This window comes from Oryza sativa, chromosome 7 (assembly GCF_034140825.1).
Source record: "Oryza sativa Japonica Group chromosome 7, ASM3414082v1".
In the NCBI taxonomy this organism is placed as follows: domain Eukaryota; kingdom Viridiplantae; phylum Streptophyta; class Magnoliopsida; order Poales; family Poaceae; genus Oryza; species Oryza sativa.
In genome coordinates, this window is record NC_089041.1 from 16,574,497 (window position 1) to 16,601,065 (window position 26,569).

At 42.3% G+C, this 26,569-nt stretch overlaps 1 protein-coding gene and 4 long non-coding RNA genes across 6 annotated transcripts; all 5 read left to right on the forward strand.

Moving 5' to 3' along the window:
• The first annotated feature begins 9,675 nt into the window (after positions 1–9,675).
• On the forward strand, positions 9,676–14,180 carry LOC136357425 (uncharacterized). The gene is made up of 3 exons (XM_066312680.1): positions 9,676–9,864; positions 10,172–11,406; positions 14,163–14,180. Exons 2-3 carry the CDS (start codon positions 10,177–10,179, stop codon positions 14,178–14,180), a joined length of 1,248 nt encoding a protein of 415 aa, XP_066168777.1. The 5' UTR covers positions 9,676–9,864; positions 10,172–10,176.
• A 205-nt stretch (positions 14,181–14,385) lies between these two features.
• On the forward strand, positions 14,386–15,508 carry LOC136357380 (uncharacterized). The gene is made up of 4 exons (XR_010742716.1): positions 14,386–14,667; positions 14,744–15,002; positions 15,095–15,344; positions 15,435–15,508. It is a non-coding gene; the product is annotated as an uncharacterized lncRNA (long non-coding RNA).
• Positions 15,509–15,631: 123 nt separating this feature from the next.
• LOC136357487 (uncharacterized) lies at positions 15,632–16,179 on the forward strand. The gene is made up of 2 exons (XR_010742795.1): positions 15,632–15,722; positions 15,786–16,179. It is a non-coding gene; the product is annotated as an uncharacterized lncRNA (long non-coding RNA).
• A 1,127-nt stretch (positions 16,180–17,306) lies between these two features.
• LOC9267576 (uncharacterized) lies at positions 17,307–20,219 on the forward strand. 2 transcript variants are annotated; one of them, XR_010742523.1, is made up of 6 exons: positions 17,307–17,735; positions 17,875–17,931; positions 18,195–18,311; positions 18,468–18,779; positions 18,865–19,007; positions 19,859–20,219. It is a non-coding gene; the product is annotated as an uncharacterized lncRNA (long non-coding RNA). The 2 variants fall into 2 exon arrangements; XR_010742524.1 differs by having other exon boundaries at positions 18,695–18,779.
• A 295-nt stretch (positions 20,220–20,514) lies between these two features.
• Positions 20,515–21,254, forward strand: LOC136357298 (uncharacterized). The gene is made up of 2 exons (XR_010742525.1): positions 20,515–20,659; positions 21,030–21,254. It is a non-coding gene; the product is annotated as an uncharacterized lncRNA (long non-coding RNA).
• The last annotated feature ends 5,315 nt before the right edge of the window (positions 21,255–26,569 follow it).

Consider the following 26,569-nt stretch of genomic DNA (forward strand, 5'->3'; position numbering starts at 1 on the left):
GTATTGATAACTCCTGATTTGGTGGAAACTTGACACACATGGTCCGGCTTCCGATCAACACGATCTGAAACTTGCAATCGCAACACCACGTGAAACTTGACACACACGATCTGGCTTCCGATCAACACGATCCGAACCCTACAATCGCAGCACCACGTCTCCTTTGGTTATCAACCATGCACTACTCAATTGACCTCACCGAGAAGGCTAATCCCTGCATGTGAATCAAAGAACACAAGCAAGAACAAGACATATTGCAACACAATACAGCTACTGAATAAATATGATTTGGGATGTCCTAGGGTTGCCCTAGCGCGCATACCCCCTGGGCTAAGCCCATGACACAATTACAAGGCCCAAGACCCAAATCAGATTCGGATTGGATAAGGTACGTGGCTTGTTTTGCAGATTCCCAAAAGTAGACTTTATAAGCTTTCCAACAAGTACTCATGGGCCCCGAAATTCTTTATAGGTCAGCGACAAGGTCCGTTTGAAGTTAATGCTGTCAGGAGGCCCGAATCCAAATCCAAAACATGTAGAACTTTTTCTCATATCTTCTATGGGCAAAACGTGGCGTGGTTAGGTACAAGTAGACTTTAGAAGGTCTTGATTTGGTCTGCAATTAACTTCTTTGATCATCCATGCATTCCTTATGCTCGGTCTATTTTCCTTTACCCAAGTAAGTACCTCTATAAATGAGAACACACGAAACTCATTGTGTAGCAATATTTGTTCAAATATATAACAAGTAAATCTAATATAGAACATATGCACCTTTGGTTGATGAATACATAAGGTAGTCATGGTTATATCCGAGCTAGTTGTGTCCTCATCATGTTTTGCTTCATATGTCGTCTTGGGCAGCGAGTTCTCCTCAAAAAACAAGGCATTCAACAAATCCATCAGTTGTATCAAACTCTTGTCTATCCATCCATTACTTGCCTTAAGCTTCACAAGATCCAAGACAACAAATAACTTTGTGTGTTTTGCCTTGCATTCAACATATAGAGGTGTCTCTGAATCAAACACTAACCTAGTGAACTTATAGTATCTCTCGTAATAAGCTAGCTCATCAACGCCATTCATCATTGGGTTAAAACTATCATTGTAGATATCAACCATACCACCACCAAACGGAAAAGAAAAAAACATGTAATCTTCATCTTATTCGTCATTCGATCTACCGCTCACTTCATCCACAATATTCAGCAACTTTTGCTCCTCATACCTAGTCCAACATGTATAACCCTTCATAGATCCTCGATGTATCAAATGAGGGTGTATCTGTACTCTTTCGATAAACCTCTTCTCATTTTTTAATCAACGCATGCATAACCGATTGTTGATTTATAAGATCGACAATAAAATTTATAGGGTGCGCAAGATCAAGGAGATATGGTGACACAGATGTTTATACTGGTTCAGGCCCTCGATATGAGGTAATACCCTAGTCCAGTTGTATGTGGATTGGATCTGTGTCCGGTGTAAAGTGGAGAATGTGTATGGAGTCCGACTCTAATTGCTTCCCTCCTCCTGTTCTCGGGACCCCTACCCCATCTTATATAGGATGAGTGGGGAGGGTTATAAGGAAAGTATCTAGTTCATTGCAACTAGATCTCCCTATTCTATCTATAAAAGATATGCATGATCCCCGAGATTTATATTTTATCCCGGGAATCTCTCTTTCTTTATTTACAGGATAGCCGCATAGGACTAGGGCTCTTGGCCCAACCTATGCCGCACGGCCCAAAGGCCTTCTGTGGACTACTTGGGTACCGTAACATCCACAGTAGCCCCCCCGAGTACTGAGCTTGATGAAGACTCTGAGGTTGATGACGTCAGCCTGAAGAGGTAAGACTAGCTAAGTACTTAGCCCAAAGATTACCTAGTGGAAACATCATGTAACCCAGTTCTTATGCGGTTGATCAGTCAAATAATTGTTTTGCTGAGGAAATATCGCATCCGTCATGGTGGCGAAGGCAGTTGGCTTGGAGATATAGCTGCTCCCAGTTGGCAACGAAATGGCCATCCTACACGGGGACGATGTCACCCAGCAGCGGCGAAGACGACTAACCTAGAGGTATAAACCTCTAGTCAGCAACGGGGTAGTGGCTGTCCTGCACGGGGACGATGTCACCCGGAGGCGGCGAAGGCGGCCGAGTTGGAGCTATAAGCCCCCAGTCGACGACAAAGTGGCTGTCCTGCTCGGGGACGAAGTCACCCGGCAGCGGAGTAGACGGCTAGCCTGGAGGTTTAAACCCTAGTCGGTGACGAGGTGGCCGTCCTGCATGGGGATGATGTCACCCGGCGGCGGCGTAGGTTTCGGCTCGGAGGTGCAAGCCCCCAGTCGGCGACGAGGTAACCATCCTGCACGAGGACAATGTCACTTGCGATGGTATAGGCGGCTGGCCTGGAGTTGCGAGCCCCCAGTTGGTGACGAAGTAGCTGTCCTGCTCGGAGACCATGTCACCCGGTGACGGTGTAGGCGGCTGGCCTGGAGGTGCGTGCCCCTAGTCGGTGACGAAGTAGCCGTCCTGCACAGGGACCATGTCACCCGGCGATGGGGTAGGCGGCTAGCCTGGAGGTGCTAACCCCTAGTCGGTGACGAAGTGGCCGTCCCGCACAGGGGGCATGTCACCTGGTGGTGGCGTAGGCAGCCGGCCTAGAGGTGCAAGCCCCCAACTGGTGACGAAGTGGTGGCCGAGTAAGATGGCCCTCTAGAGCACATCTCCTTCGGCGGTACGGCGCGAGGTCCCGAGTACGGATACCCAAACCTAGGCCTCTGCATTAAAACATAAAAAAAAGAGAAGTATATTGTATAGAAAAATACCGACTCGAGAAGAATATAAGTATGTTTAAATGTACGCAAACATTCGTTCCTCCTCATATCAGGATGAATTTTACTGAGTAGTTGACTCCTTACGTTTAAACACTTTGTTTTAGTCATACGGTGAATATTGAGCCACCCTTTTAGGGCCGGGCTGAGAAAGTTGGGCCACCCTTGTAGGGCCAAGACAATAAAGCTGGGCCACCCACGTGGGGCCAGGCTGGGACCGCTTGAGCCGTTAGAAGGAAACAGAGCTTCACGGATCAGAGTTTGTGCTACTCAGGTACTTTTGCAACCGTTAAGAGGAGGAAACGAACGAACGTGAAGTATGAACAACTCTTAGGTGTAGCCCCTGACTTTCTGCTTAGTTAGGTGACAAAGTAAACGGGAAGTCAAAAGCGAAGTAAATTACTCAAATGAAAATTCATATGAAAAGCGACTTAGCTTGCTTGGTACTCCATGAGTTGAAAACAACCAAAAGAGGCGTAGCCGAGTCCGCATGAGCTGCGCTCGTGTGTATACGCAGATGCAAAAATTGAAGCATGCATGTAGTGTTTCCCTGCTCCTGGTGGTCTTGGCATGTTGCACACATGCATGCATGTAGATTGCTCTCATGCGTGGACTGTGTAGCTGCAGGCCGTCGTACACGCGCGCGGCACCTGGCCAAGTCCAAGCACGTGGCTCTGTTGTTGGCAGCATATACAGCTCCAGCGGCACATACGCAATCAAAAGAACAAATTAAATCAATCTGCTAGCAAACATATATATATATATATATATCGATGTATGGGGTGATTAATCGGCTTGATGGCCATGCATGCCCGTGTGCAAGTTAACAGATGCCGACGGCGCTCCAAAGCCTTCGATTGATCGGTGCACCGAAACAATAGGGTAGACCGATCGACCAGAAGCCCTCGCACGAGCCGTGCACTGACGATGCCGCAAGGCTCGCTCCTAGGCGGGCGTCGGCTTCCCAGTGAGCGGCTCCTGATCAATTGCCGTCGGTACATGCGAAAACACAGAAGCAACCGTGCAATTCAATCTATCATAAAAAATAATCAATCTAAAGATAATAGATTGGAACAACAAACTTGTGAAGTTGAAGATTGGATCCATCTCCTCCTTGAGGAAAAGATCTAGCGCACCCCTACTTGGCGGGCCAACTGTCGATTTATAACATCGGCAATAAAATATATAGGGTGCGCAATATAAGAACAGATGGTGACACAAATATTTATACTAGTTCAGGCCCTCGATGTGAGGTAATATGGATTGGATCTGTGTCCGGTATAAAGTGGGAAATGCGTATGGAGTTCGGCGCTAATTGCTGCCTCGGGACCTCTCCCTACCCTCTCTTATATAGCATGAGGGGTGGAGTTATAAGGGAAGTATGTTGATTGCAATTAGATCTCCCTATTCTATCTATAAAAGAAATGCATGATCTCAGAGATTTACATTTTGTCTCGGGAATATCTCTTTCTTTATTTACAAGATAGCTGTATGGGCCTAGGACTCTTGGTCCACCCTATGCCGCACGGCCCAAAGGTCTTCCGTGGACTACTGGGTACCGTAACATCCACACCCATATATTAATTGTTCCTTCTATTTTTCTCCTCCACAATATTTAAGAAATCCGCAACAACAGTTCTATACTCTTGGTTCAATCGATCACTTATATACATCTAACTTCGGTGCATCGTCAATTGTGAACAATATTAAATATAATGTCTCTTGTGATATATACTAGAAAATTTTATGTTGTGATATATATTTATTATTAACTATAAAGCCTATTTTTATACTTTTTTCTTCAAGTAAAGAGCAAAATTATGTCTCCCTAGCCCTCCCACCCCAAATGTCATAGTACACTGGATTGGGATAATCATTTTACCCAAGGTTTGGGGTATATATAGTCATAGCTACCTGTGACGGTAGTGAACAGGATCCTGTCAATGTTGACTATAGTCATCTTTAATGGATGGTTAGTTCACAGCCGTAACTGATCACCCCTCATCGGTGACTAAGGTTTTGTGGTGGCCCATCACAATTCACAAATGTCATGTGTTGCACCGCAAATTTGCCTGCCCGTCAATTATGCAGGGTCATCGGTGATGGGTGCGGCCGTGAGGCCATATCTTCAATGGGGCGTATAATAGCCCATCACAGGTGAGTGCCTATATGATGGGACACAGGGCTCTGTCACAGATGGACCATCCACAGTGCCTGGTGTTAACAAAAAAAATGGTACGATTTTTTAGTAGATTCAGTTAAGAATGATAGATGGAAATTTCTATAGATAAGACTGAATTCAAGGCGGAATCGTGAAGACCACGGTAGGATAGTTTTATATTTTCTTAGTATGTCTCTTAAGTAAGCATGATCAATTATTTTCTTTTTCTTGTGAGGATATCCTATCTCGTGTACGATAGAGACTTGTACCAACCTGGGGTACAAATATATACACCCAAGGTCCTTTGAAATCATCATCCATAGATCAATACAATCATATTTCGGCGCATCGCCAACCTTTCAATGGGTTCTTTCTTTTGAGCAGGGTTGCATCAGTTAAGTTTGATCTCCGGCAAGAAATCAAGTTCGGAGGCTTGCTCTCGAATTGGGCTGCATCGATTTTGCTATATATTTGGAGTACAGGGGCTTTACTAGTACTTGGTAGAATTCTATAGCGGCAAATCGTTCATGAGAGAATCGAATTTGGAACTCATAATAGATTCTATCTTCCTATAAAAAAAAGAAATCATAGCGGCCTCTAGCTTATTATTGAAAGCGGTGATTATAGATTGATCTAGGAAACTCGCTACAGGTTGCTAAATATATATAAAGGGGTACGCTATCGGTATTTACCTCATCGGAGATGATTCGAGGTAGAGGACTGGTCTTTCGTGAAATCTCTTGGCATGTCTTTATGTAGCTTGCAAGGACCACCTCCCCCAACTCATTTGTTTGCTTCTGGAGCTCTTGAAATACCGCTCCTCGGATAAATCCTCCATGGTGACGGGCATGATGTTGCTGGGATATAACACATTGTGCTTGACCATGATATCGATGTTGTCGTTACCTATTGGAGTAAGCAAAAATTGTGTTGGCAACTTTTTTGTCACGCGGCCAATCATGATGACAATAATGCTTTGCGGTGATATGGAGTCACCAGCCACCTTGATCTAGACAAATCTCGTGTAAGTCAAGACCGGCTAGATTTAGATGAAATAGGGATAAACACTCATCTCGTGGTTGGAATGGATCGAAATGTTTTCACCACAAACCTATAAAGAGCATTCACACTCTCACGGTGAGGACAGACGGCTTTCAGTGCGAACCTACCAAGATGGATATAAATTAGACTAGAATTAGGCGAAAAGTAGATGTGATATTGAAAAAGCGATTCAATTAGTTAATTATGTTGGGAGTAGATTGTGTGATCAATTGAACCGGCCATAGCCCTTATAAGGTTGGTTTTTCCTCCTACAGGACCTTCTCCACGTCTTACTTGGGAGAACACGGAAAATCTCAGCCCAAGTAAGGAAACTTGAGACCCGATAAAATTCGACTCGTAATCGGACTCAGTCGGTCTTACCGGTCACATGCTACCAGTTTGACCGCACCATATCGGTCTGACTAGCACACTGGCAGCGATTAGATTAACCCTGTGAAGGAATCCTGTGCTTTTCAAATTTGACTACGTTTTTCTATTTCGTGTTTAGATGTTAATTTTGGGTGTTCACACTAGGATTTCGGGCCGAGTTGACACCGTTTCTGAGTCAGTGATGAAAGCGGATTGATTGATAATATCGCTCATCAGACGTGTGGGCGTGCGGCCGAAAATTATATTTGCGTACCAAATTTCAGAGTCATGCATGGCTGCGAGACAAAATGGCACAATTTAAAATCATATGCATTTGTGATGAGTGATGAATTTATAATTTGATGATTCCGCCACATTCCTATCAGTGAGCGTACGAACACTAGTACATATCCTTCTATCTGTGACAGGTTCTAATATGCCTAGAAATAGCGGACCGTCACAAGGAAGTCATCTCAATCGAGCTGAAAAGTGTCCGATTAAGATATGGTCGCACAAACATGTTAGATGGGTATAAAACTTAAGCCCGTCACGGATGACAACTATCAGTAACGGGCCGTAGTTTAGGCCCGATTGAGATAACATTCCATATCTCAAACGGGACTAAAGTTGCGGCCCGTCACATACAACCATCATCTGTGACGGGCACTAACTTTAGACCCGATTGACATAACATTCCACATCTCAAACAGGCCTCAAGTTGTGGCCCATCATCAGTGACGTGCACCAACTTGAGACCCGTTTGAGATAACTACTAGGGCCGTCACAGATGACTCATCAGTGACGGGCCATATACTTAATCTCTATCGGGTATTAACTAAAGCCCGTCACCGATGACTATTTTTTTATTTTTCATATGAAATGTTTATATTTGTAAGTTGAACTATAGCAAAATAATTAAGTGCAGTATAATAATTCATTTTATGAGTCAAAATAATTTTACGGGTAGTAAATGATTTCAAATGAAAAAAATGTCAACAACAAAGTTGTATAAATTATCAAGATTTACAATTTTTAGTTTGGTCATTTTTCTATATAACATTTTTTTAACAATTTGATTTTGAATTTAAAAATATGACAACTTCAAACAATATTTTCAAAAACTAAATGATTTCAATTGAAAAAGTCATCAACAAAAAAGTTGAATAACTTATCAAGATCTAAAACTTTTATTTTTGTTATTTCTTCATCCGACGAAATGTTAGTAATATTATTCACAAATTTTACATATATGTGTTAAAGTTTATAAAACCAGATAAGAGATATGACAATTTTATAAATAATGTTACCATCACTTTGTCGTATGAAGAAATAACCACAATAAAAGTTTTAGATCTTGAAGAGTTATTCAACTTTGTTGTTGATGACTTTTTCAGTTGATATCATTTAGTATTTGAAAATATTGTTTGAAGTTGTCATATTTTCAAATTCAAATTCAAACGGTTCAAAAAATGTTATATAGAAAAATGACCAAAATAAAAGTTATAGATCTTGATGAGTTATACAACTTTGTTGTTGATGACTTTTTCAGTTGAAGTCGTTCAGTGATCTAAAATTCTATTTGAACTTTTCATACTTTGAATTTCAAATTTCAAATTGTTTAAACTGAGTCATATGGAGAAATGACCAAAATAAAAATTTTGCACCTCGATGAGTTCTACAACTTTGGTTTTGGTGACTTTTCCATTTGAAATAATTTAATAACCCCAATTTGACATCTTGGCCTAGGGATTAATAAGATTAATAGAATACTTATACTAATAAGTTACAACTACTTTTCCGGAAGCCAAGCTTGGCTTGGAGCAATTTTAGGATGGGTGTTCAGTACTTTGATGTTAAGCGTGTTTATCTTGGAGCAATTTTAGGATGGGTGACCGACTGGGAAGACTGGCCTAGGAGAGGCCCGAGGCTAGCCAAAAAATAAAATTAATTTTTTTTATTATACTCATCTGTGAAGGATGGGTGACCGAAGTTTAAACTTCTCGGGTGGGTGCACATGAGTGAGGACAAAAAAAAGACTGGCCTAGGAGAGGCCCGAGGCTAGCCAAAAAATAAAATTTATTTTTTTTATTATACTCATCTGTGACGGGCATTAACTTAGGCCCGATTGAGATGAGAGTCATCTATGACGGGCCATAGTTAATGCCCGTCACAAACGAGTCACTGTGACGGGCTATAGTTAATGCCCGTCACATATAAGGGTCATCTGTGACGGGCGCTAGTTGTGGCCCGACTGAGATAGGTCATCCGTGACGGGCTATAGTTTGACTAGTTGTCTGAGTCAAAGCTATCGGTGACGGGCTTTAATTAGGCCCGATTGAGATAGATTCATTCGTGACGCCCGTTTGTCCGATTGAGATAACTCTTCACATCTGTGACTTCTAGCCTGTGACAGATGCCGTGCCCAATTGAGATGGGGTTTACCGCCCGATTGAGATGATGGTATCCCTTCTAGTGGAACGGAACGGACGCAACTGCATGTGGTAGTTAAAGGTGATGGTTACCTCTGAATATACATAGTCATAACAAGAAAATCATAAACCGAGTGATAGTCCGTAAGTAGCTAGAAAACCAAATTAAGTTGGAGAGAGATGTTCTAATACTGACAAATCTACTCTATAATTCACCAACTACGGCTTACATCCTTCATACTTCATTCGTCAAATCCAACGATCCAAAATCATCTGCATCTAATTGAATGGACCAGATTATGTCCACCCCTCCCGCGGCCTCTTCCGCGTAATGCCCACGGGCCACGGTCCACCACCAGCAGTCACGCCCGCACATCACGCGAATTTTTTTTATTTATAATTTTTTTTATTAAAAGTTTTACAAAAATAATTTTCCATTTTGAAAATTGACGGAAGGAGTCGCCTACCGCCCTCTGGGAGGGCGATTTTTAAAAATCGCCCTCTCAGAGGGCGGCGAAAATGACGTGGCAGACGGCCGTTCGCTCTCGGGCGACGGCCGTCAACGAAATTTGCAGGCGGCCCCCTTGCCGCCCTCCGCTAGGGCGATTTTATACTGTGCGGGGGGCCGCCTGCAAATTGGCGGCGAGGGGGGGCATGGAATTTTGCAGGCGGCCCCCTTGCCGCCCTCAGCTAGGGCGATTTTGTACTGTGGGGGGGGCCGCCTGCAAATGGGCGGCGAGGGGGGCATGGAATTTTGCAGGCGGCCCCCTTGCCGCCCTCCGCTAGGGCGATTTTGTACTGTGGGGGGGCCGCCTGCAAATGGGCGGCGAGGGGGCATGGAATTTTGCAGGCGGCCCCCTTGCCGCCCTGGGGGAGGGCGATTTTTGCCTCTCCCCCTATAAAGCCCAGTCCCTCCTCTGTGAAATTTCATTATATTCACTAAAAATCCAAAAAAAACAAAAGAGAGAGAGGGGAGGGCAGCAGAAGGGGAGCGGCGAAGCCCTGCTGGTTCGCTCAATTCATCACAGGTATGCTCCCATACATCTTTTGTGCATTTGTACTAATATGTTATGTTTGAGTATATATGTTGCGTTTTAGTTTTAGTTCCATATATTTTAGCACATCTGTAGCACACAGCACATATGTGTAGATCCAGAGCATAGAATATAATAGTATGAATTGAGACATAGACAGTAGTGTTAATTGTAAGATGTAGTTTAGTTTGATCTGGAGAATGTAACGTAATTTTAGAAATTTAGAGAACAATATTGTAGAGAATGTAACTTAGGGCGTAGTACAGAAATGCGAGGTTAACGCAGTTATTGTTTTCATCAGGCACAATGTCAAGTAAGGTCACATTTCAGATAGTTCACGGTGAAGGAAATATTAGATTTGGTCCAGATGGTGTTGATCTGTCAGATTTTGTAATGACATCTAAGGGCATCGATAGGCCTGCGGAGAGAACATTTCAGTCAATTTATAGTTGGTTGTTGAGAGGATTTAGAATAGACCAAGAAGTCTACACAATGTCAGTGTCAGTTGTAGTGAGTCGTGCAACAGAAGGTTATTTTTGGGAACTAATGCCGATGGACAGCACTGATGCTTGGAGACGGTATGTGGAAATGGCTTTTGAACGGTCATGGCCCCTCGTTATATTTGTGTCGGTACAAGAGAAAGATATAAATGTTTCAATGCAAACCGAAGATGTAGAGGGTCCTATCAATGCAGGGGATGTTGTTGGACCATCGATGCAAAATGAGGAAAATCAACCAAGGGAGGAGCAGGCTATGGGCATGGCGGATGAGGGGGAGAGAGTCGGTATAATTGTTGATGAAATGGAGAGGGAAGATTCGGATAATGAGGAAGTGGACGACGACGCATCATCCGATGAGGAAGGTGATGTAATGGCCACTGATTGGGCAAATGAGGACTTCTCTGGACTTGTTATATCAGAGGGTGATCATGTACCCTGGGAGTATAAGGAGAACGAGGTAATTGAGGGTGCAAGATATGCTCATAAGGATGAGATGAAGGAGGCGGTGAAGCATTGGGCAGTTTCCTTGCAGAGAGAGTTTAGGGTGGTCAAGTCAACAAATTATGTGTATGAAGTGAGGTGCATGAAGGAAGATTGTCCGTGGCGTGTCCATGCATATAAGGGTAAATGGAATGATTATTGGAAAGTTAGCATTGTGACCGAGCACAAGTGCTACTTACAAGGGGTGGAGAAGTATCACCGAAACATCACTTCAGCTTTTGTGGCAAGTGAGATGTACAGCAGTGTTGTTGGTAACATTGGCTTTGAACCAAAATCAATTATTAGGCACATCGAGAACAAATTCAAGTACACCATAAGCTATGCAAAGGCCTGGAGAGCCAAACAAAAGATCATTGAGATGAGGTATGGCACATTTGAAGCTTCTTATGATAATTTGCCTCGTTTGTTAGCCACCATTGCCCAGAGGAATAATAATACGTACTATGACCTACATACATTTACATCGGTTGATGATCGAACAAAGAGTGTGCTGCAAAGAGCCTTTTTCTCATTGGGTGCTTGCATCAATGCTTTTGTGCATTATCGACCTGTTCTATGCATAGATGGAACTTTTATGACAGGTAAATACCGAGGTCAGATATTGACAGCAATTGGGTGTGATGGGAACAACCAGGTTCTACCTATGGCTTTTGCATTTGTAGAGAGTGAGAACACTGAAAGCTGGTACTGGTTCCTAGAGAGAGTGCACATTGCAGTGGTGCGTATGAGGCCCAACGTTTGCCTTATACATGATCGTCATGCGGGTATGTTGCGGGCTATTGACTACTTGCAGAACGGTTGGGATGAGAAGGGACTTCCAGCTAAGTGGCCTGATGTTCGGAGTCGGTGGTGCATGCGTCACATGGGTGCAAATTTCTACAAGCAATTCAAGAACAAGCATCTTATGGAGCTCTTTAAGAGGCTCTGTGCACAGAACCAAGAGAAGAAATTTAATGAGTTGTGGGACAAGTTGGATGAGTTGACAACGAAGCAAACAGATGAGCAATCTCGCAGTCCACTAGTTGAAGGTGACGAGCCTCCCATACCTCTTGGTGCATTACATGATGACCCACCAACAATGAGAAGGAGGTCAGGGTCGTCCATCAGAAATTTCACTCAGTGGATTGAGAATGAGCCTAAGGAGAAGTGGTCTCTATTGTTCGACACCGATGGATCTCGGTATGGCATAATGACAACCAATTTGGCAGAGGTGTACAACTGGGTAATGCGAGGAGTTCGGGTACTTCCATTGGTTGCTATTGTTGAATTCATCCTTCACGGCACGCAAGCGTACTTTAGGGATCGATACAAGAAAATTGGTCCGTCCATGGCCGATGACAACATAGTGTTTGGCAACGTAGTGACAAAGTACATGGAAGATAAAATCAAAAAGGCACGGAGACATCGAGTTGTTGCTCAAGGCACACAAGTGCATCGGTATGAAATAATGTGTGTTGATAGGAGCAGGCGTGGTATCTATCGCAAGCAAGCCGTGCAGGAATGTGTCTTGAAGGCGGATGGTGGATGTACCTGCAGTTGTATGAAGCCGAAGCTTCATCACCTTCCTTGCTCACACGTTCTTGCTGCTGCCGGTGATTGTGGCATATCTCCCAATGTGTACGTCTCAAATTATTTCAGGAAAGAAGCAATCTTTCATATATGGAGTGAGGAGATATATGGGTTCGGGATCTCAGGATCTTACACAACGCTGAGTGCCCAAGTTTTTTATATTCCAGATCCATCTAAGTTAAGGGTGAAAAAGGGTCGACGCCAAACTAGACGCATCAGAAATGATATGGATGAGTCAGAAGCAGGTGGGAGGACTTTACGCTGCAGCAAGTGTGATCTGCGCGGCCATACTTACAAGAAATGCCCGAAGAATGCAGAAGTTCCAAGCGGCGCAGATGCTAGTCCATTTGGACAGGCAAGTGATGGTAGGCGACCACCTGGTGAAGGAACAACAAGCAGGCGCGCAAGGCCAAGGCGTCGTCGCGCAGCAGGCGATTCCATGGTGTAACAATGCTTTCGATTTAGGAAATAAAATGCTGTTGTGATGTAATGAGTGTTCGGACTAAATACTTCTATCGTGTAATTTCAATTCAATGTTGTTGTAATGAGTACCTCCGACTATTGTTGTACTAGTAGTATTGCGAATTATTCGGTGTTGTATCATAATGTTATCGTGATGAGTGTTCGGAGTAAACACTTTTGTTTGTTTGTACTCTTGTTTAATATGTGTTAGTAATTCGCTTAGTTCAACATTTATTACTTATGTTGAACTAATTATTTATATGTTTCTGATCAACCTATTTGATGCAGGTATGGCGTACGACACACCGGCGCTGTTGAACCGTGGGATTGACAGGAACCACCGCTCGTTCCTGTCAGCAGTCGAGGGTGCACAGCTCGGCACCTTCCGTCCACGCACGTCGCGCGAGTGGTTGCGTGTCGACCCCCGTCACGTTCCTTGGTACGCGTATGTTCACATTTCAACTCAACTTTGCTTTGTGTTGTACTTATGTTTGAAGTTTGCTCTATACAGGTTGCGTGCGGCAGGCCTTCTACCACTTTGTAGGCTTGTTGAGGCGGCGGCGGACGACCGTGACCCAGCGAAGCGGTGGGATGCAGATCGGTCACTCCTTGCCGCTCTTGTAGACCGCTGGAGACCTGAGACGCACACGTTCCACCTTCCCTGTGGGGAGATGGCTCCGACACTGCAGGACGTGTCGTACCTGCTCGGGCTACCGCTGGCGGGAGCAGCAGTTGGTCCCGTGGACGGTGTTTTTGGGTGGAAGGAGGATATCACTGCGCGCTTCGAGCAGGTGATGCGCCTTCCACACCTAGGACCGACCACCACCCTTCCTCCGTACTCTACAGTCGGGCCTAGCAAGGCTTGGTTGCTCCAGTTCACTGTAAGTAAATAAGTTGTTATTATCATACGTGCTTATTTGCGACCGAATGAGTGTTTTGTACTAACATTTCATTCTTAATTGTAGGCGGACCTTCTACACCCTGACGCTGATGATTACTCGGTCCGACGCTCCCTTGAGGCGTACCTGTTGTGGTTGTTCGGGTGGGTGATGTTCACTAGCACCCACGGGCACGCTGTGGACTTCCGGCTGGTCCACTACGCACGGTCCATCGCGGATGCTCAGCCACAGGACGTGCCGCAGTGGAGCTGGGGTTCTGCCATGCTAGCAGCCACGTACCGTGCCCTCTGTGAGGCGTGCACGAAGACTGACGCGGGAGCGATCATCGCTGGCTGCCCTATGTTGCTTCAGCTTTGGGCAGCCGAGAGGTTTGCCATAGGTCGACCAGTGGTGGACAGCGCACCCTATGGGGTTGGTCCCAGCGCGCAGTGGCCAGAGGACGGTCCCACGATGGGGACTTACTGGTGTCGACGTGGGGTTAGTGCAACTTCGCTGCGTTATAAGTTTATCAGTCGTCTTTTTTTTTTCTTCACATAACATGTCTAATTCCGATCATGTTTATTGCAGCGTCGTTACGCTCACGTCCAGGTGAGACGTGGTTACCCGGACTTCGTGTTCGAGTTTGACCGTCTCCAGCCGAGCGACGTCATCTGGGAGCCGTACACAGAAGAGGCCGTCGCTGCGAGAGCACCGCTAGGACTTTCGTCCTTGTGCACACGCGACCAGGCTTACTGGCTCACCATCCTGCCGATGGTGTTCGACATTTTCGTTGAGCCTCACTGCCCGCAGCGTGTGATGAGACAGTTCGGACTTAGGCAGGTGTTTCCGGGCAACGTGCAGCCGACCGTCCTCCCTGCCGACCACTCGTGAGTTCGGATTGTTCATTTCTAAATTTTTATGATAATTACTTCATCGAGCCATATAATTTACCTCTCTTCACAGGTTGACTCGACCGGGACAGCTAGCAGGCGCACTTTGGGCTCCACGTGTACAGCAGTACGTTGACGACTAGGTGTTAGCTACAGAGGAGGTGATCAACGAGCTCTTCCCACACACGGAGGAGAACTACCGTGACTACCTTCGTTGGTACCTTCCTCGCACTCGTGCGCGTGTGACCTTCACTCCAGACGCCCCAGAGCCGCACGTTGCCGCTGTCACGGACGCGTATCCCACGCACCGTGACCGAGACTACTTCGTGGCGGTACATCCAATTTGTATTACTTCTTAAAATTATTTCATTTATCTTGCATAATATAGGACAACTACTGAATTTGTTATTTCCATCTTGCATAGGCTGATGCCGCACGGGATATCAGTGCCGATATCACCGCAGTCCAAGTGAGGTTGAACAGAGGTTTGCACTTGACTGACGTTGAGCAGAGGGTGACCTTCGACCGGATGCAGGAGAAGATGCGTGCGGTCATGCGCGTCTTCTCCTGTCGCAGCGCCGTGGACGTCGTACCTCCAGCTGGTCCGGTACAACCACGGCCTCGCGCGCCTACCGTCGGAGCAGGACCTCGACCTACGGCACCTATTTCGCACGGTACTGCTCAGCCCAGAGGTTTCTTAAGTTTTGTTTCTGTTTTTGTACGAAAACATCACCCCGTCGTAACTTGATGATCCATCCTCGCAGGACCTCGTTTGCCTTCGAGCGCCCCTAGCTTCGGATCAGTGCGACCTACAGCACCGGTTTCGCACGGTACAGTTCAGCCCAGATATTAGTTCATTTTTGTTTCAGCTTTTGCATGATTATGTCACCATGTTTTAACTACACGTTTCCTCATCGCAGGACCTCGTCTGCCTTCGAGCGCGTTCGCAGGCACGACTGGCGCTTCCACGAGCTCCGCAGGGGCGTTCGCCACCTCTTCGGGCGCGTTCGCCAGCTCTTCCTCTCACGGAGCGTCGATCCCTCGCCCACACGGTACTTTACTTTTTATTAATACTGTTAAATACCTGTACGAAACTGATGGTCCTTGTCCAGCAGGATTTGCAGCCGGGATCTTCGGTACTGGGGCCTCTTCGTCTCACGCCGGTAGGACTGGTCCTACTAGCCAGTTCTACGACGACGACTTGCACGGTGCAGACCACCACGACGTACTAGGCTCCTCTCAGCTTGGAGGAGCTCCAGAGGCACACACTCAGGAGCAGCCAGAGGTCACACCTGTACAGGCAGGACGGGTTGGCCGTGCCGTACCCCCGGACCGACTCACGTACTCCCACGGGCACATTAGGGCGCAGGGTAGGAGGGACAGGGGTAAGAGGCCTCGTCAGTAGTGTTCTACCTCTTCAGTCCTTATGTGACCGTTTCTTTTGGCTTACAAACTTGTAAAGCAGTACTACTTTTGCTATTACTACTGCAGTACTACTTGTGTTTGTCTCGTCTACATAGTTCTTTTCATTCATATGGTGCTAGAACAACTTATGCTCACGACAACACACTTTCGGCACTGCACGGTAGTGTCAGATCCAGTAGCGCGCACAGTCCACAACAGCACACATGAAAAGCGGCAGCTCAAGTTATCACTATCAACTTTCGGCGCTGCCTGTTTACATAAAGTGAATCACGCCCACGCGTGATCGTCTTGTCACATCTAATGAATAATGTATCTCATTGAGTTCACATATATTGCAGTGAAAACGACGCTATATAATTGACAATCTGAAGGCAACCTCTTCATATCTTCTTTCCCACTAGCACACAACACACGAAAATGGAAGCCTATTCATTGGTAATACGTAATCTAGATTTGAGATTATGTAGAACATTCTTCACTACAATTTTACATTTTGGCAGCAAACCAAATATGATCAAATGCAATTTTACCTTACCAAATATTTGGTCGTGAAGAAAAATTTGGCACTAACAATCCAAATATGCCCTAAAAATTAATAAAATATTTGTACGGTAACAATCCAAATATGCCCTAAAAAATAATAAAATTGTATTTTACCAGTCTTGGAGATTTTAATCTTGTATAGTTTTCAATATAAAAAGATTTGATAACTATTGATATTTATACAAAAATATAGAGCACAGTACAAAATCGCCCTTGCGGAGGGCGGCAAGGGGGCCGCCTGCAAAATTCCATGCCCCCTCGCCGCCCATTTGCAGGCGGCCCCCCGCACAGTACAAAATCGCCCTCGCCGAGGGCGGTAAGGGGGCCGCCTGCAAAATTCCATGCCCCCCTCGCCGCCCATTTGCAGGCGGCCCCCCGCACAGTACAAAATCGCCCTCGCGGAGGGCGGCAAGGGGGCCGCCTGCAAATTTCGTTGACGGCCGTCGCCCGAGAGCGAACGGCCGTCTGCCACGTCATTTTCGCCGCCCTCTGGGAGGGCGATTTTTAAAAATCGCCTTCCCAGAGGGCGGTAGGCGACTACTTCCGTCAATTTTCAAAATAGAAAATTATTTTTTAAAACTTTTAATAAAAAAAATTATAAATAAAAAAAATTCCACATCACGCCGCCCTCCCATCTACACATCGCGCAGCCCCACCCCTCTCCTCGCGCCGCCCCCGATCTTTGCCGGGCGCCCGCCTCCGCGCCGCTACATCACCATCGCCCGGAGTTGCCAGGGTCGTCGTCCTCCGATCTCCTTCGCCCGAGCCGATCTCTCCACCGATTTGCTCCGCTCGTGCCGATCTCTCCCGTCCGCGTCGGCAGTGACGGCCGCCTCGCCGATCTCCTCCGTGCCACCGTCGGTACTCCCTCACCAATCTGCTCCGCCCGCGCCGATCTCTCCCATCCGCGTCGCCAGCGAGGGCCACCCCACCAATCTCCTCCGTGCCACCTCTGGAACACCCGCGCCCGCGTCGCCGACGACCTAGAATTAAGTAGTAGTTGCTAGCTCTGGTTGGCAGCACATACACATTTCATCGAGCACGTCTTGAGCGTTCTAGAATTCTTGAGTGCTCTATATTGTGGTTAGATCAACAAGGTATCCATCTGGCATGCAGTTTTCTCATTTGTTGACCATCCAAGTGATTGGACCAATCTTGTATTTTGCAATTTGTGGTGTTAAAAAAATTATTATTCAGTTTACTTACTAAAAGCAATCTATCTCTTCTGTCATGCAGATGAGAGGCCTCCTGTGATTTACCTGTAGGATCATGTGAGAATACACCAATCTGCAGGTGGTATACATTCATTCCTCTGTTTTTTCTGCATATCCTATAGGAGATGCAATTCTGTCAACATAAGTGTGTATAGTGTGTTGTGGAGTCTGATCGAAGTGCTAAGCATTCATACTCAGTTCTGTGTCCCTGAAACTTAATTTTGTATGTAGATTAACTATCACAGTTGTCTCTGAAGTGATGATACACTTCTTTTTTTAAAAAAAAAAACTTATATCTCGCAAACTGACTTAACCTTTGATATCAAATTATTTAATATGTAGGAAAAAAAAGTTTAGATTGTCGAAGCAAAGCTGACCGGACACCATGCCAATTGCTATTGTTTACTGCACAATCAAGGAGATTTTTGGCTGATTCTACTAAATTTCTGTTTGGTAAAGGTAATTTCCTTCCATCATGATTACCCCTTACAAATAGTGCAAATGTCTCCTGCATGGATCAATCTTCGCTAAATGGTCTATAAACATTTCTACTGCACCATGCAAAGGGTTAAATTGTAGCCATCCAGTGAAGAATTTCTTTCTTTGAACCTACAGTACCTTGGACATACAAGCAGATTTCTCTTTGTGCTGATGTCATGTGCCGAATACTTCGTAACAAGGGAGTTGTGTGGGCTGTTAGGATTCACGTCTCAGTCATTCAGTTTCTATTCTAGATAGCAAAATTTGCTATAGGGCATCCAAAAAACGTGTAATTTCACAATATGTCTGTGATTAAATTAAACTGATTCTCCAAATAAATTACAAGAACTACATCCACGCAGCTTATTAATTTGCATAGGATTACAAATGATTCCGAGCGCCACAGTCAGTCCTACAAGATCAGCGTCGGCAGTCCTCTCTGCCCTGGTACAATGCGAGCTCCTTCCTCTTCTTGATCTATCCTCAATTGGACTGAAGTCTTAGAAAAAAATGCAACTTGTTGATCGTGCAGATTAAGGAGTGCATGAACAAGGTTTCCTAAACGGTGTTTTTCCTCGCTCATCCTGAAAGCCCTGATCCTGAAGGTTCATTCCTTCTATTACTGACATCATAACTGAAGCTTGCAACAGTTTATGTGTCATATTAATGCCATTGGTATTCAATCCATTTCCTGATAATATAGAATTGCTCTTATTTTCCTTGTAAAATTATGTGCAAGCAGTAAGATTTTAAATTGGTTATTGTCTTCATGATCATTGGATCTTTTTTTTTCCAATGAAGTGTATCAAACTAGAGCAAACTGTTACTCTGAACATGTCAAATTGGTCATTTATCTGAATTTATAAAATAGCGTTAACTTCCTTTTTCGTTCACAAATTTCTTGCTTTGCAATCAATATAAATTCAGACAAATTTACAAGCTGTTAATATATCAATGACCACTACATATCCTATAGCAACTAATTAAAGCTTCTAATAATGGAGATATTTACTAAAAATAAGATGGTGTTACTTATTTCAGATTCAGCACATGATTTATATTTTAGATTTTGTATATAACTCAGTTTAAAGTTCAGAATGTAAATAGGCACAATATTTAGTTGAATCATTTGGAAATAAAACATGCTTATGCTGAACTGCTGGTATCCCTATAGACTGAACAGCTAGAAAAACATGCGTACACTGAACTGCTGATAAGACAGTTTAAGTTCAAACATTTATTAAGTATACTGAATCATTGGGAATTCCTGTAGATTGCTTCCCCATTTGAATTTTACTGACATTACCCATGACTGTATCAATGTTAAATTTTGGTTGCATCAATAAATCTTCTACTTGTTACCAGCATCCTTATCGCACCTACTTAATTTGTTTGATATAACAAAATGAACAAGGATGTGAACTACAGTTGGTACACTGAATTGCTAAGAGAAATGCTTGTAACAACATGTATATTGTTGATAATATTAAGGTGCTTTCAGTGAATTTCACATTTGCTATTTACAGCTCAGGTACTTTCAGTGAACAGGAAGCTTACTCATAAGGAATCAAACCAATCGTGAAGATAGCGGGTACTCTGAGAATTGACAGAGATGAGAGTCTGGCTAAATAGTCAGCCATGTGAAATGCCTTAATGAACTCTCTATTTCGATAGATGAGATATGTGAAATGCCTTAATGAACTCTGTATTTCGATAGATGAGATAGCTCATTTAGGCAGTACATACATGACGTGGGTTCTTCGATCCATTCAACTCTGTAGTGCTGATCCATTTATAGATATTTCTCCCTTGCATATGCACTTTTCATTAACTCCCAACCATATAACATTGCGGGGCCCTAAAATTTATATTACTACCTACACGAAATCAGTGTGATGCACAATTTATTTTTTATGTAGATATATTGTACTCTTAAATTTGTTTTATACAAATGATTTTTATTGTTAGGTAATACAATATTGCTGAAGTACCTAAATGAAATAAATGTGACATGATATCCAACTAGCAATTTTCGATTAGATGAAATGTTATGTGATTTGTTTGTAAATCACATTATATGTTTGTTGTGGACTAAGGTAGATTGATGTTTTATCGGATAGGAATGGATCCAAATGGATCGGCGTTTGAAGAACGCGCCCCATTTCGAGACAGCTAATATTTCTTCAGGTGTTGTGACATGTATATATTTTGGACTTTCTTTGTGATCTCTACATACTCCCATCGCATATATTCATATACCTTGTCTGCTGGTTTTTCGATAATCATAGATGCAAGAGCTGGAAGTACAACTTCTACTAAGCTTCAATGTAAGAAGGAGATGCTTATTAATATCATATTATTATATGCATTATGACATGGGGGAACATATATATGCATTATATATGTGCATGAATTGGCATATCATATTATTATACTTTATGTTAAATATATTTGATGCACGACATAAATTGAATTAAAGCTAAAACGTACCGTTCATATAGTAATATTTTTTGCTAACATGAAAATTTTAAAAATTATTAAAGTACCGTTCATATAGTAATATTTTTTGCTAACATGAAAATTTTAAAAATTATTAAAGACAAATAGAATTACACCGTAGCGTTTAGCACGGGCATATTACTAGTAGATATATGACACAAAAAGGATAACTTAATTTATACACATGTACATATACAGGTACAGGGTGAGCTTGGATGACATTGCTAGCTAGGGTGCTAGGCTGAATATCTACAATTAAGGAAGTGCAGCCAAATAGAGCATTAATCAGGAGAACCACATCTGCATGTGGTAGATTTGAAGGTGTATAGCTTAATCTCATGAGGAGCTATGTGTGATCATCTACATTAATGTCTCCACTGACGAGTGAACACGTATTTCAATATAAAATCTTTCTCAGCCAAACTACTACTAAATACTCCCTCTGTCCAAATATATAAGTGACATTGTCATAATTCTTTATCCAAATATATATATATATATAAGGGATTTTGGATCCCTAGACAATATTTTATCTTTCATCCATCAACTCATGTACTAGTTTAAATCCATATAACAACTTATGTACTATAGTTTATTTCTCCAACCTTTACTTTTTTTTACTTATTTATTTTCTCAATCACCATTTTTTACTATGATTTGACCCGCTTCCACTTTCTTAATTCTTCCTAAAATAACGTAATCTCCTATATTTAAGGATGGAGAATAACGTAATCTCCTATATTTAAGGATGGAGGGAGTACTTCGCAAAGCGCTGTCCTTTATGCTTGAATTCATCTCATTCTATTTGTTATCATCACTAGATATGACCTTCCGACCCTGCCCTTGTGTAATTTGCCAGGGGCTTGAAAAGGCGCAGCCCCAAACTGAACCAGAGGTACCCCACCAGCCTAACTAGCTATCTTGATTAGCATCAGCACCTACAATACAGTTTGTAAGCACTGACCTGAGGAAAGAAGCTACTCCCTTTGTCTTAAAATATAAATATTTCTAATTATATATATATATATCTCCAAAAATAATTATCTAATTCGTAGCCAGCAATGCTTGTATATTGGTAAGATAGCTTACTGTTAGTTATTAGGGCGCAATGGTACGGTAGGCTTGATGAACCAGCTTGCTTCCTTCTTCGCCTGTTAGTCGTAACCCTCAACCAATGAGCAGAAGCTGTAGAACATGAGATGTTCTCTGATACGCCAATTCGATCGATTTTTTTTTCAGTATTCGTAGCTTCAAAGGTGATTGATAAATTTGGAGTTAAGTTAGATGGTTGCATCTTTGGTATTGCAACAGGTTGAAAAAACAGGTTTGAATTGCAATTCGGTTTGACAATACATATTTGTTTTCATTACATTTATGTATTAAATTCAATTCAATTAGCAAATGATGGGCATATATGAAAACAGATTTATGGGTTGAATTGGTGGCTAGCCTATCAAACGTGTATCTATCAAATATCAATGGACAATGATCACTCTTTTAGATATATAGGGCTTTCAAGGTAATATTATTTTCTTTGTTCACTCCATATATGATTCTCTTTTGAATTATGGAGTATGTCATTCCCTTAATAAGAGGATTTGGAAATATAAGACCCCACTTGGAGGTCTTCATGTAATTTCTTAAAAAGAGAGTCATATTATAACAAGAAAAAAACACCATTTTGCTCGCCCTCATCCCCCGAAACAATTCCACCTGATCACTTAAACCCCTAAACAATTTTTTAGCTAAATTTACATCCGGAGCTATTGAAAATGATTCAGTTCACTCCCGGCCTAAACACTATTTCTCTTTTTCTCAAAATGAGTTAAAAAATAAGGAGTTTAAGGGGTAAAATGAGTTAAAAAATAATCCAGGGGTTAAGTGATCTATTGAATTAGTTCGGAGAGTAAAATTAACTTTTCTCTACCAACAAAAGATAACCTTGCAAAACGGAAATAGAAAAGCAGCAAACTGTGTTGTTTGTTTAACAATAAGAGATTGTCCATCATCTTTTTCTCAAATGAATTTACTTATGTATAGAACTAGTGCTTTGATGTTGGGCGTAATTTGGTAAATATTGTTTTACAAATCTGATGTTGGTCACCTTCTATTATACCAACTGCATCATTTTCTGGTATATGATGCTTGCACTAGAAGAACATGTAACTACATGCAGTACTGTGGCACACATGGAGTGGATAGTAAAGACGGCTATCGCACTTTAGAAGCTATTGAGTTGTTCAAATTATTACAAAATTGTAACTTAATTTGTGAAATGATGAGCAAAAATAGAATGAAATAATAAACATTGTAATACAAATCTATGAGATATCAATGCAACTAGCACAAAATCATAATACAAAATCTCCATTCATGTGTAGAAAATATTTCCATGATCGTCATCACAACAGTACAACTGCCATTTTGATTGCTACTTAATCTATCATTTTTATTTTATAGAAATGAACCGTAACAGAGCCAATAGTAGAAGCAAATTAAAGGCCAGCCATCTACACAGTGTACTCTCAATCATTTATACACAGTACTAAAGATAGCAACTGCAATAAGGGTGTTATGTTCCAGACTATACAATTAATGCAATGTACAAGTGTATTTCTTTCTTCTCATAGTACTGTGAGGATATCAAAAGCAGAAATAATTAATTCATTGTCTACTATTCAGGCTTGATTCTCCGTATCCAATCCACAATTACCTTTATCGTGACGATATCAATGAAAAGAAAACCCTGTCTACTTTGATCTGTCACAACCAGGGTGATCGACATCGCTAACCAAGCTAATTGGTAATTGCATGAGCTAAGAATTTTTCTTCATCGTCCTCATTTTGTAGCAACGACCAGTATGAATCCCATATGTTTCCCTCTAGATGATCTGCATACAACTTTGAATCATTTTCGTTCAAAAACATGTCATTGCAATTTTGTTAGATCGCCCAACGTATAGTAGTGGTACCAATTCAGACTTATAAAATGAACTTTTTATAGGAAATAGTTGTGCTAGCTAGTTAATTGGAAAAGTCAAGTAATTTTTATATCCCAGTTTAATTTTTCAATCTTTCATAATCTATAGTCCTTAAAAAGAAGGTGATGATGGTAGCAGGAATCTGCCACCCCACCTACTCCTTTCATAAATTTTACAAGTTACTCTTGAACTTCTTAATACTAAAAAATGTCAAATCTAAATGGATAGCCACATGAAAATTAGATTAAGATGAATATTCCCTATAGCGAAAACAGGGTAACTTTTATCCGAAGCAAAGCACGGGCATTTAGCTAGTTCATTTTAATTCTAAAATTCCATAATTTTCTGAATCTGTCCAGGAATAATGAAATCAAATTGAAATTACTATATTATGATAAAGCAATGGCCTTGTTGTACTCATCATCTGTTGGATGTCTCACCACTACAGAAGTAAGCATTCCAGTTGGTTCATTTCCAGCATCACTATCACATTTTGAGCTATCACTGGTGCTGCCAAGAATGATACTCTACTATGTCACTGTTGGTTGTTAGTATCACTACCGGTTCAACACATGAAATCCCTTAAAATTAAGTAACCACGGATTGGTATTGTGTTACGGAACTGCTTTTAACTCTTTCTGCTCCGCAACAACTTTTGCAAAACATTCCTTGCCAATGTATAGCATGCTTGTTTGATCCGTGTACATCAAACTCTGATCCTTTGTACTAAACCCATATACAAATGTTTGAATAATCATTTGAAAATTAAAGAAAATGTTATTTCACCCCACATTGCCAGACAACATTTTCTCAGGTGGCTAATATACCATTTTAACAGGCGTTTCTTGACCCACCTCGGCTCTAGCTGAAGGCTTGTAGAAATAATTGTACAGTCGCACGATAATATCATCTGTGAAAATACATTTACATAGGCGGATATTTTAAGTTTCTGCATGCCAAATATGTTTATATAGGCGGATTTGTAGAGGAAACCGCCCATGAAAACCATTTTGGCAGGTGGTTATGACTTATGTCGTGAAAACCACCTGGGTTGTTGGATTATGGAAAAAATCCAGCTCCTATGCTTATCAGCATTGCACACGTTCACAAAATTCAGAGTCATACTTTTTGAAAAGAAATTCGGAGTCATATTCACGTTCACTGAGCATTAACGCAGGTCGAGAGTGAAAATGAAGTTGATCATACACATTATCCACATCTAAACTTGGAAGCGAAATACATGCATATTGACATACACAGTTTTAATTGACAAAATCTAAATAGGAGTAGCTATATTTATGGCGCCATATTTTTCAACAAAAAATAGTCGTTGTATTTATATTGTAAGTCCCTAAATTACATATGTAATTTTAGTGTATTTACAATGTAAGTTTCAAAATTACATATGTAAGTATCTAAATTATATATGTAATTTTAGTGTATTTACAATGTAAGTTCCAAAATTACATATGTAAGTCCCTAAATTACACATGTGTAATTACTGTGCAAATAGAGTAATTACATTCGTTGATGACCAGCACGTGTCATGCAAAGCAAAATAAGAGTCGCCAACTTAGGAGCAAGTTGTTCGATCATTATCAGATGCACTTTGCATGAATCGTGAAGAAGATCAGATGGCAGACAAACTGACTGTATTTGGCCTAGAAATATGTCGACATAATTTTAGCAACGCCGATCTAAATAGTGCATACGTACTATTCAATCTAAATAGAGAAGCACCCCTAATTAACTACAAGTATGCAATCTAATTAAGTATCTCTTTGACTAGATCATGCAAGTCTTTTTGTTTTTCTTATTGTAAAATTTTCTCCGCAATTACTTATCTAATCTACAATCCGATTACTTATCTGATTAAAAAATGTCCCCTAAAATTACCTCAACCTATACCTGATTTATCTCCTCTCGTTTGTCCATACAGCTAATTAACTCTCGTCACTCAAGTCGATTGGCAAGCATGGATCATCTAACAAGTAGCAACCATCAGTGACACCATGTGGCTCACCACCGTAGCTCTCCTGCTGACCACCGTCGTCATATGGACAGCGCTGCAGAAGAGAAAGCGTGGCGAAGCCTGCCCAGCCGCGGTGGCGCCGCCGCCGATTGTGCAGGGAACCGCTCTTGTACGGTTCTTGCGCGCCATGGCAAGGGACGGGCCACTAGAGGTGATCCGCGAGCAGCTGGCGAAGCTGGGGAGCGTGTTCATGGCGAGCGCCCCGTTGGGGCTGTTCAAGGTGACCTTCTTGGTCGGGGCGGAGCTAGGATTTTTGATTGATGGTGTCACAGCAAAGCCAGCTCTTACCAAGAAGTGACTTGTACTAAACTACTAATATATATGAAAAGCGTATAAAGAAAGGATAATCAACAAAGTTAAGAAGGCGAACCAATAACTCGCTTGTTAATCCAAGCATCCAATCATTAATTAAGCATAACAGGGATAATCATAGTACTGTGATTCAAAAGCTGTAAAGTTGACACAAAAACTCGAACATGGCTTCAATCCTTCAACATGGAGACATGGAGTAACCTGAAAACAGATAAATACAATATGTCATGATAATTAAACTATATTTAATATTAGTACTAAGAAGAAGTAAAAATAATTTTTGCACTGTTTGTTACCTCTCATAGAAGCATTTTACGTTTATGATCTTCCATATTCTGAAAGGTGCATGACAATATAATTTGGGATTGTGGCTAGAAAGTCTGGGTCAACAAAGCAAATGATGCATTCATTCA

What these genes read in the sequence shown, in the direction of transcription:
- LOC136357425 (XM_066312680.1), top strand. Translation starts at nt 10,177, where the DNA reads ATGTCAAGTAAGGTCACATTTCAGATAGTTCACGGTGAAGGAAATATT.